This window comes from Macrosteles quadrilineatus, unplaced genomic scaffold, assembly GCF_028750875.1.
Source record: "Macrosteles quadrilineatus isolate MER2022 unplaced genomic scaffold, UCM_ALF_1.0 Scaffold_1__1_contigs__length_201487025, whole genome shotgun sequence".
NCBI classification, from domain to species: Eukaryota; Metazoa; Arthropoda; class Insecta; order Hemiptera; family Cicadellidae; genus Macrosteles; species Macrosteles quadrilineatus.
This window is the reverse complement of record NW_026542594.1, coordinates 139254515-139266787: the sequence shown is the minus strand read 5'-3', so window position 1 is coordinate 139266787 and position 12273 is coordinate 139254515. Positions and strand designations below refer to the sequence as shown.

Here is a 12273-nt window from a genome sequence, read left to right as displayed (position 1 = left end):
CAATGAAAATTAAATTTTGAGGTTGTCCAAAAGGTAAGTCCAATGTGCACTGAATTTAAAAGAGTTTAAAAGAAAAGTTTATACCTAATTTTGAAAAATAATGTTGGAGTTAGTCCTCTTGAGGTTGACAGTAATATATCTTGGATATAAACTGGGTTTTCTTGATGAGATTAATTAATTTAACTTTCAACTATGGCTTCCTTTCTCTTCTCATTCTTCTTCAATTTTAATGTTCACATGGGTCTATTATTGAACACATGGATCACTGCTTCACTGCTTCTTGAATTTTGATTCCTTAAGGACTAATTTTGAAATTATATCATAAGAAATTTTGATGTATTGCAATTCTCTTACAAAGTCAATAAATAAACAAGTTTTGGGTGTAAAAAAAATACAGGGTGTTTTTTTAAAAACTTGCATCTTTATTTATGTAAAATCCGCAATAGATAGAAATATGCAGTTTGCGGGAATCATCTATTGACGTAGGGGGCCCATTTTAGTGAATTTCCCATATAGGGAATAAGCTATTACCGTAGTACTCATGGTAAGACCTGGACGCGGGACCGATTTTTTTTTTTCGTTTGAGGTCCCTAGAGGCCAAAAACACCATCCGTTCAAATTCATATATATATATATATATATGTGTGTCCGTTAGCACGATAACTCGAGCAAAAATGATCCGATTTTGATGAAATTTGGTACAAACGTGTAAACCTACGTTTATTCGAACGAGTTCGCGATCCAGCATGATTGGACCATGGGAACGGGGGTTTACGGGGGGTTTTATGGGGTAAAAATAGGTTTTTCCCATTTTCCACCCAAAAAACATAAAATTTAGCAATTATCTTTCCAAACCATTTTGTAGAGCTTAAAAAAACAAATAATTTTGCATATTGAAGCGTTATTATGCGCCTAATGGTTACGGAGAAAATTCAAAAAAATTGTAAATTTAAAATTCCCATGTTATTCTTATGGAGAATTAGTAAACTGTTGTAGTTTGCTTGTTTATGAACATATTTTGATCAAATTTGGAAAACGTTTTTATTTCTTACTAACTATTAACATTTTACAAAAAAAAAACAGTTTTACCCTCTTTGATGCAGCAAACCTAAGTACTTGTTAAACTAATTCTATTTAAATCGGGAATAAATGTTATATTTTTAAGTAGACATTTCAGTGTAAATCAAATCAGTCAAATGGAAATTCGCTTAGTCTGCAGGTTTGCTGCGGCGGGGGTATTTTTTAAATTCATCGTTACATTCACATTCCCCCCCTTTCCCCTCTGCCCCCAACTTAATTTGTTTAAATAGCAAGGTACCCCTGTGACATGTGAAATGAAAAAGCATGAAAAAAGAAAATGTTTTATGAAAAAAAATTGAAAATCGGTTCATAAATTTGTGAGATATTCCCCCCCCCCTCCCCTAAACTTAATCTTTTTTTTAATAGCAAGGTACCCCTTGTGACATATCAAATGAAAGAGCAAATGAATGTAACGTTGAATTCAAAAAAATTGGGCCCCCTACGTCAATAGATGATTCCCGCAATCTGCATATTTCTATTTATTGCGGTTTTTACATAAATAAAGATGCAAGTTAAAAAAAAAACACCCAGTATATATAGGCTATGGAATGAATATTATTAATGATTAATTTAACAGATTAATGAAATTGTATAAACTAGGATAATGAATACTAGGCCAGCCTTTCTGAGAAGTGATTAATAACAAAGGTGTATGAACAAAAGTTAACATTTTAAGAAACTTAATACTAATTAATGAATGAATGAAATGAAATATTACAGACTTCAGTCCCTGAGGTCCCGGGTTCGATCCCCGCCAAGTCACCAATGGATTTTATCAAAGTGATAATGCCGTAACCCCTAGGTCTAGCCTGAAGTAATGTAAAAAACAATCCCAAGCTCGTGCCTACTGTCCTAGGAAAAAAAAAATTGGTGATTTGGCGGGATTTGAACCCAGGACCCCAGGAACCGGAGTCCCGCGCTCTAACCACTCGCGCTCTAACCACTAGACCAGCTCGCTCCCCCAGTACTACAGTAATAGCTTATTCACTATATGGGAAATTCGTTAAAAGTAAAAATCTCCAAAAAAGTTTTAGTAATAAATTGGGCATAACTCTGTGGGAGAGGAAATTTAGGCCTAAATAAAATGGATCAGCATATAACGAATAAATACCGGTATGCAACAATAAATTGAATCTTTTAGCAAATTTCCCCTATAGCAGGGTGTATACCAACCAGGAAAACCGGGAGAACTGGAAAAAAACCTTGAACTAAAAGGGACCTGGAAAAAACCGGGGAAAAGCCAGGATTATTGGAGCGATTCAAGGATTTTTATTTTAGCCCCGGTAGAAGATTGGAATCGTAAAACACGCATTTTAGTGATTTTGACGCGACCACGGAAGACAACGATCACTTTTCCGTGACCACGAAAGACGATGACGTCTACACGGCCGCGGAAGACGTTCATGGTTTTGCCGCAATCGCGGATGACGACGATGGCAATTCCTTGACTCAGTTGATAGCGATGACGTCTACACTGCCGCGGGATATATTTATGATTTTGCCGTGATTGCGGACGGCGACGATGAGGTTTCTGTAAGTCTACACAGCCACAGAGGATTTTTGTGATTTGCCTCGGTCGCGGATGACAATCGGTGACTGTGGGAGAGGACGGTATTGTCTACATACCGCGGGAGATGTCTAGGATTTTGCCACAATTATGGAATACTGTGATGACGTTTACGTCACCGCAGGATGTGACCACTTGACCACGGGAGATATTTCAGGATTTTGTTGCCAATGATAATGATTTCATGAACAATGGAGATAATATTAAGAATTTTGCTGCTATCGAGAAAGACTATGTTTTTGTGGCCTTAAGGAATGATCATAATAAAAATGATTACAGTCTAACCTTGATATAACGAACCTCTATATAACGAATTCCTTGATATAACGAATTTTTTTTAATCCCCTAGAACTCTCCATAAGACACAATGTATATTTTACCTCTACATAACGAACAAACCATAACAACGACCTTGATTTAACGAATTTTTCGTGATTTCGGCTAAAATAAGACACCTCAATATAACGAATTTATCATTTGTCAGAACCTCTACATTGCGAATTTAACCTCTGCATAACGAATTGTCTACGTCTTTCCCTCGATATAACAAATCCCCCACCCAATTATTGTTTTGGGAAAATCTGTTTCTTTATCAAATGAAATGGAAAGGTCACGTCATCGCTTGCGCTAACATTCGTCTGCTCCGTTTTACATCTTTGTCTGCTGTCGCTGCGCGCGCTATGTTGCAACTGAGAACTGATTTCATTCACTGAGGACTGATGACGACGTAATGTTTAGTAAGCGATTGGGCGATATGGGATAGCTATGGTGAATTGTATAATTTTTGGATAAAGAGAAACCTAAGAAAGAATATAAAAACAAAACCAAAGAGAAAGAATAGCAACATCGTTATCTTAACATTCCTTTTACGATTGTTTTTATTATCCTTGAGTTGGCTATGATTATACTCTTTTATAATGACTTATCTAATAATTTATTGTTTTCAATACGATTTGTTTCAACTAGCAACACCAATGCTATAGTTAATGATTATTATTGACATTCCTCTGTTGTGATAAATCAGTACTGTACTGTAAGTAGCCTACCGGCCTATCACGAGAAGTAGCTTACAAAACTTTCTACTGTTTTGTTTTGTTCTTTACATGGTTTATGACTACGCAATACGGTGTTTGGCTAGGTTTTAGGAGGGTTAGAACAAGCTGTGATTTTAAACTTACAGTTTTTAACTTGTACCAAGGTCAATGCCATTGTCATTATTGCGCAATATATTCAAGATCCCTCCCCTTTATTTTGCCGGATAATTTAGGTTCTACTGTACAATGTAAACACTGTACTGTAAAGTATTGTAGCGTAGCCTATGCTACTTTAATTGTATTTTAATGAGGTCAAATCCCAACCTATATTGACCGACTCTGGTTCTGAACCTCGACTTAGCGAAATTCCTGCAAACCTAACCTCTATATAACGAACCTCGTTTTAACAAAATCCTTGATATAACGAATATTCAGTTCGGTCCCTTCAGATTCGTTATACTGAGGTTGGACTGTACTTTAATGAGGATCATTATTTTTTTTTTTAACTAGCTCACTGAACTTTGGAACTATTAGAAATTTACAAATGAAATGTGATATAATTCATTGATGTATACCTTAGCTGTAAGTCTTAAATTTGGTTATAGTTAAAGTGGAACTAAACATGTACGTGGGAATAAATATAATGTTCACATGGGAAACATTCTCACAGGAATCCAGTTTTTATTGAGAACAGAACAGGAATTTATTGAGTTGTATGCTTTAAGCAATCTAAATCTTATGAACTAGAATGATGATAGTGACTTTGCTGCTATTATAACCTCATTGTTTGTTACTCAGTTTATATAGGTCCTCCTAAATAATTAGGTCTAGGCCTGGGTATTTTGATTCTTGAAAGAGCTGTAAAATATATTAAGAAAATGTAATTGAGCCTAAGATAAACAACTAATGATTGCTATGTGTCGATATTAACTTTGCAAATGAAAATACAATAATCTTACTCTGTGCTTATTGCTTATTGGTAGCCGCTTACCATACCTTAATTTTGTACTAAGAACTGAGTAACAATATGCATTAAAGATTTTTTTTTTTTCAAAAGTAGTCGAGAACCTAACGTTGTGCCAGGGCGAATCATGCCAAATTAATCCGCCTGGATCGGATAAGCTATGTTATGATGTTTACGTGACCGATGGAGATATTAATTTGTCGCTATCGCAGGAGACAATGATTGCGTTTCTCTGTTACACTATACAAGCTTTACCTAAAGTATAGGTAGGCCTATGTTTGTTTACTTTCAATAAATTTCTATTTTGAAATTTTTAACTCTTATCTATTATTATTTACTTTTCTCTCTGGTACCACTACAGTGAATAACAAGATTAATACAGTTTGACAAGTCAGGAAAATTATTCGGTAGGCCTAATGACACAGACAAAGGTTACGGCAAAGTGTCCTTAAATGTACGGGAATTGTCCTTGAATTTTTTATCCAGAATGTAGTAGACACCCTGGTACATCAAATTAAAGGTCTTTACTAGCAAAATATAATGCCGCAAATTTGAACTCAAACGGACAACCAAGCCAATAATGACAGTTGTTCAAAGATTAATTTAATTTGCATTGCTATTATACGCTTACTCCTCAGGGGGCACAGCCCTAGGAATCGGAAGAAAATTGTTAACGTAAGCATAGGTCGATATGCACATCAAATTAAAGGTCTTCACTAGTAGATTACAATGCCGTAAATTCAAGCTCAAAAGAACGCCTGATTAAAAAGTGGCAGTGGTTCAAAGATTCAAAATGGCGGATTAAAGAAATCTTGAACGGCCGCCATTTTGCGCAGGATCAACCTTTTGAAGTGCGGTTTGCGGCATTGTATTCTACTAAAAAAGACCTTTCATTTCATATTGACCTATGCTCCTATTTAAGATTTCCTTCTGACTCCTTGCGGGACATCCCCATGATATGACAGAAAATTCATAGTTCCTTGAAAAAGTAGATTTTTAGGTGTGGTGTTGATGTACCAAATCTTATTGATTTATCTGTTGTAGTTTAGAAAATATTAAGCCCGTGCGGGACTTTATATACACAAGAGTACATCAAGAGTAGTTGTCTAGGTTGGTTGAGGTGAGTTTTATTACTACTGTTAAAGTTATTGTGTTTTCTTTTTTAAATTCCTTCTACTTTCAGGAAAAAGTTCCAGAGTGGCTTGTTGGACCCAGTTGATAATCCACAAACAGAACAATCTGTGTGTTTCATTGATAGAAACAAAGCAATTCGTGGGATAATATTACAGGTTAAAAATGAAAACAGGTAATTCTTTCTGATGATATAATAGAAATAAAGGTTAAATAAAAAGATATGTAGAAACTAGCTGTGAGCTATTCTACGGACACGGATTTCGTGGTCAGTAAAAACCTTATATGCCGTGTATGCACTAAGTCACTAAGATAACTCTAAGTGTGCTGACACTCATGCTGTCATATATCACATGGTTTAAAAATATTTTCTTTTTAATAATTTAGTATACATTACACAGGTTTAACCCTTTAGTCCAGTAAATCTGTCAGAAAATATGGGGTTGCTGTGCAAAAGGTCGGGTAGTTCTGATTTTTGGATATGTTGTTAGTATTGGGCCCATAACATAAAATCCAAGTTATCCACCTCGAGATACTGCCGCTCGCCGCGGGGCGCGCCACTTGTTATCGAAATATCAAAAATATGGCAATTCCTATTGTTTTTCACTCAATTTCGCAAACCGTTGATTTTACCGAAAATGTTATACTATTACGTTAAAGAAGAATAAATTTGTGACAGTTTAAGCCCAACAGCAAGTATGTAGCGTAAATAATGGTCAAAATACAGACCATCAAAATAAATAAATTTTCCAGAGACGTATAAAATTGTGGTTTTTTTCAATATTTCCACAATATAGTTGTTTGAAGCAAACACCGTATTGATTTAGAGAGTATGCCAGTTTATTTGCTATTAATAGAAAATAAATGAAAGTATGAATAAAAATACCCCCACCTCAGCAAACCTGCAGACTAAGCGAATTTCCATTTGCTTGATTTGATTTTCACAAACCTATTTAAATAATATTAGGTTTAACTGGTACCTAGGTTTGCTGCTACAGGGAGGGTAATATAGTATATAAAATAATAATAGTATGATAAGAAACAAATTTACCCAATTTTATAAAAATGTGTCTATAAATAAGGAAAAAACAATAATTATAAATCTTCGCTATTGGAATAACTTGAGGTTTTTAATTTACATTTTTTAATTTTCTCCGTAACCAATAACTGTACTGTAAAAAACTTTTTAATGTACTAAATTATTTGTTTTTAAGCTCTACAAAATTCTTTAATGATACAACTGTAAAATTGTATGTTTTGAGGGTTAAAAATTAAAAAAAAATTCTCACGGCAAAATACTTATAAAGCAACCGTTCCTATGGCCTTATCATGCCGATCATGCTTCGCGAACTCGTTTTAATAAATAAATGTACGTTTACATGATTCAATGATTATTTAGGCCACTAAGCAAAAGCAATAGGCTAAGTCACTTACAATACAAAGTAAATGATAAATAGTCCATCTCTTGATTCACAAATAAAAGTAATGTTTTTACCAAATTCCACTAAATCGGATGATTTTTGGGAATCATCGTGCTAACGAACGATAATAACTTTTTTGGATACAGTTTAGTAAAATCTTTAGTTTTTTTTGGATACAGGGTCTCCAAAAACTCACCTAGTTTGAAAATTTATTTATTTATTGCACTAGATACTAACTACTGTTCAACGACTGATATCAAATCAAATCAAATCAAATCAAATCAAATATGCTTTATTCATAAAGTACAGTTTTGTACATTGAATGGCGTCAACAAACTTAAATCTATCTTAAATTAATAATTTACAAATTTGCATATCTTGGATCATTATGTACATTAAAAACCAAGAACCAGGAAATGAAAATAATCAAAACTGAATTAATTACTAATGCTAAGAAGGGAGGTGGAAAAATACTCTTCCAGGGAATATAACGCTTTCTCTACTAAATAAAGTTTTAGTTTTCTCATGAAATTCTTCCTGCTTTGTTCGTTTCTGATTTCATTAGGAAGATGCTTAAAAAATTTTAATCCTATATAGGATGGTTTTTTTTCATAGAATTTTAATTTGTGTTTACTAGAAATCAAATACCGTAGAGAAGGCTATGCTGATACATTAAATCAGGGCTGTGCGAATCCAGAAATTTTGGTTCGAATCCGAATCCGAATCATAGCTGTACAGATTTTATCGAATCCGAATATTTTAATTAATCCCGAGTCGAATCTGGGTCGAATCCGAATCTCAAATTTACAGCCATTATCGAACCTGGAACGAATCCGAATCTGAAATTTAAAGCTGTTATCGAATCCGAATGTTTAAACCTGTTCAGAGTCGAATCCAAATCCGAGGAAAGTCAGCAGTACCAATTTTCACATTTTTAGACCACATTTTCTGGGGCTGAAATAACTTAGGGAATTGCTTAAAAAAATTCTTGAAATGGGCCAAATAAAAAAGTTATAAAATTTAGGCCTACCTATTTGAAGTTTTGAAACTAAAAAATTGGGCATAAGTTAGGCATACCACCTAGGCCTAAGTTACTCGCTAAAAGTGATGGACTACCAATTTGTGTAGTCTAAAACATAGGCCCAGCCTATTATACACCTCGGTGTTAATCCTCCACACAAGCCTATGTCTGCATTACTATTACAAGTAACAACTAACACTGTGAGGTTAAGTTTACTGATAGCCAAGATAGGGTTCAAATGCGACCTACACTAATGTGCCTAAAACCTAACACCAAGTTGGTCAGGTCCCTAACATGAACCAGTCAACAGCAAATCGGAGTGCACAAGTAGTTTTTTAGTGTCTAAAAAATTATATTGAAAATTATATTCAATCAGAATCTAGTAAATTTGAATATCAAATCCCAACTCGGATCTATTTCCAAGAAATTCGAATATCGAATCCGAACCCGGATCTCTTACCAGTAAATTCGAATATCGATTCCGAATCCGAATCCAGTTAGAAACAGTAGATTCGTTCTCGAATCCGAATCGAATCTCTAAAAAGATTCGGATTCGATTCGTTTTTCGAACTATTCGCACAGCCCTGCATTAAATGAATAGTAATAAAATAAAAGTTATTTTAACACTATCACACCTCAATATGCGAACCATTTGTAGCCCTGCAGACATGCAAGCTATTTTTACTCATTTTCATCATTAATATTTTATTATTTTTTTATTATATTTATATTTTTTTTAGTTTTATTAATATATTCATTAATATATTATAATTTATTACCAAAACTATGTTCAATGAAATAGGTGTACGCAACTTATTGCCAACGTACGAAACTAAAACTTTGAAGTATACTCTACAGAGCACGAAATGATTATTACTCATCCATTTGAACAATAGTATCGTGAGGTATGTTTATAACTATGGAGTCTTTTTCGGACACCCGGTATATAAATATATATATATTACTAAGTAAATCAAAATACCACAGTACCCTAAAAACATTTTATTTTATATTACTTACATGTTTCGGACATTAATGCCATGATCACAGTATAGTACATAACCTATTAGTTTCTTTTATTTACAAACATTATTAGATATTTCTTGTTAAAGAACAGGTGATAATTTTGAAGTTAAGGGAAGGAGGTGTTTTCTTTAAGATTTATAATTTCATTGAATATTACGTTTTGATTTTGAATTTGTGTCAAGTTTAGTAAATTGTCTTTGTTATTAATATGATGAGTATAAATATAAAAGTCTTCTTTTGCATTCAATTTTTTACCTTTATTTTCAACATCCAAACAGTGCATATTTTTATTCATTTCTGAGTATGTATGGTCGGTCTGAAGTATGTGTTTGGCGTATGAGGATTTTTGTGTTGTCATATTGTTTGATCTTATTGCCTGTATATGCTCTTTGTACCTGACTTCGAATGTTCGACCTGTTTGACCAATATAGTACTTTTCACAGTTGTTACATGATAATTTGTAAATTCCCGATTTCTTATATACATTTGGGGGGTTGGGTCTCGGATTTGTTCTTTTTTGAATAATGTTAAAAGCGTTATTCCTTGTTTTAAAACTTAGTTTAAATTTAGGTTACCTATAATGATAGACCTATCTTAGGTCTTATCATGAGACCTACTGTAATAGCCTATTCCCTATAAGGGAAATTTGCTAATAATCAGCACATCATTTATATTGAATGGTGTGTGTTGAGAAAACCACTATTGAATCTTTTCGTCAATTTCGTTGTCTCGAGCAATGCGAGAATGGTGCACGTCAACATGTTGCTCACTGTTAATGTTCAACTGTCGTAATTTTTTATAACATTTCTCAACTTCCTACAGATTTGATGAGGACGGATCATCCCAAGCGCCCATCAAGTTACAACATTTTGTCTGTTACCCCTCGTCCTCGAGTCAATCCACCAGAGCTTTTCATTGTCTTTATGTGGGCCTGTTCGATGACCTAATCAGACCAAATTCCACACCAGAACTTGTCTGTACGTCTTGTAGTGAAATTTCCGATCTTTGTGAATTTTTTGTGTTCTTCAATATCAATCCTGTATTTCAATTCATATTCAGCAAGTCCTGTATAGATGGGTGCACTGCTTGGCGTTGAAAAATTACCCGCTGCATGGAAGATCTGTAGAGTGATTGTAATTGGAAAATCTTATTTGCCTGATCTTTCAGCCTCAATAAACTGTTAACTATGTTAAACTGTTTAATTTTGTTTCATGTGAAAGTATTGTACCCAAAGCTTAGCTTAAATGTTTATGTATAAACATTTGACAGCTTTGGGAAGAGTAGTTTTGCTGTTGAAGGTATATTTTGAAGGTCTGTTTTTCAGCATGTAAACCTACATTTATTAAAACGAGTTCGCGAAGCGTGATCAGGCCATGGGAACGGTCGCTTTATTGGGTTTTTTGTTAAGAACGAACGGTTTTTTCGTATTTTTGACCCTCAAAACATACAATTTTACAATGTATCTCTAAACCATTTTGTAGAGCTTAAAAATAAATAATTTAGTACATTAAAATGTGTTTTACAGTACAGTTATGGGTTACGGAGAAAATTAAAAAATGTAAATTAAAAAACCTCAAGTTATTCCAATAGCGAAGAGTTTTAATTATTGTTTTTTCCTCATTTATAGACACATTTTTATAAAATTGGGTAAATTTGTTTCTTATCATACTATTATTATTTTATATACTATATTACCCTCCCTGTAGCAGCAAACCTAGGTACCGGTTAAACCTAATGTTATTTAAATAGGTTTGTGAAAATCAAATCAAGCAAATGGAAATTCGCTTAGTCTGCAGGTTTGCTGAGGTGGGGGTATTTTTATTCATACTTTCATTTATTTTCAATTAATAGCAAATAAACTGGCAAACTCTCTAAATCAATACGGTGTTTGCTTCAAACAACTATATTGTGGAAATATTGAAAAAAAACCAAAATTTTATACGTCTCTGGAAAATTTTATTTATTTTGATGGTCTGTATTTTGACCATTATTTACGCTACATACTTGCTGTTGGGCTTAAACTGTCACAAATTTATTCTTCTTTAATGTAATAGTATAAAATTTTCGGTAAAATCAACGGTTCGCGAAATTGAGTGAAAAACAATAGGAATTGCCATATTTTTGATATTTCGATAACAAGTGGCGCGCCCCGCGGCGAGCGGCAGTATCTCGAGGTTTATAACTTGGATTTTATGTTATGGGCCCAATACTAACAACATATCCAAAAATCAGAACTACCCGACCTTTTGCATACCAAAATGTCTTATTTTACTGGACTACTTCCTGGACGGGCAAAATTGTGACATAGAACAGGGAAAAATTATAGGAAAAAATAAAAATTAATTTTCCTTATTTGTGTTTTGTTACACAAGTATCCATAAAATAATAAACACAATGGAACACTTCATACTGTCAAAATAATTTTTTACTCGTTTTTAACTATGCGGATATATCCGCTATCCGTCCACGGATGAGTAGAAAAGCAGCGGATATATCCGCCACCCGTCTTTGAAGATATGATCATGAAAACGTTAGGCAATAAATAAAGAACAATATGTAAACAATAAATAAAGACAACGTAGTGTTGAGCGCGAAACGTCGAGGGGGGGGCGTAGGAAAGGTGGGTGGTGCGCAGGAGAGGGGGAGGAGCGGGAGAGAGGGGGGAGTGCGGGAGAGGAGCTACAAACAAGGTTTTTTTAAAATTACTTTTAAAGAAGCTTCTATCGGGGCAAACTTTTTTAAGGTTTTGTAAGTGATTATAGTTACTGGACTTCCAGTGTCGATTTCAAACGTAAGCTTACCAGTTTCAATGTTCAGTATTGTCGTGAGTTTCTCCGTTTGTGAAGTTTCCAAAATTAAAGTTAAAATCCTTTTCATCTTAGAGCTCTCCAGGATCCTATTGTTCTAAGTCTTCTTGAATTAACGGCATTTACCTTGTGGTGATTTGATTTTGCTAAACTTAAAATACAAACTTTCGAGCTATGACTGCTTATGGCATAGACTACAAAATAGGGTGTTGATGTCCCGTT

At 34.0% G+C, this 12273-nt stretch overlaps 1 protein-coding gene across 5 annotated transcripts in view; it reads left to right on the top strand.

The window, feature by feature from the left end:
- LOC128985640 (uncharacterized) overlaps positions 1-12273 on the top strand; it is a 153079-nt gene that overhangs the window by 46275 nt on the left and 94531 nt on the right. For all 5 annotated transcript variants that reach the window (XM_054405404.1, XM_054405377.1, XM_054405395.1 and 2 more), the window contains exon 4: positions 5829-5951. In XM_054405404.1, coding sequence (XP_054261379.1) covers positions 5829-5951 — 123 coding nt within the window. The remainder of the gene's footprint in view (positions 1-5828; positions 5952-12273) is intronic.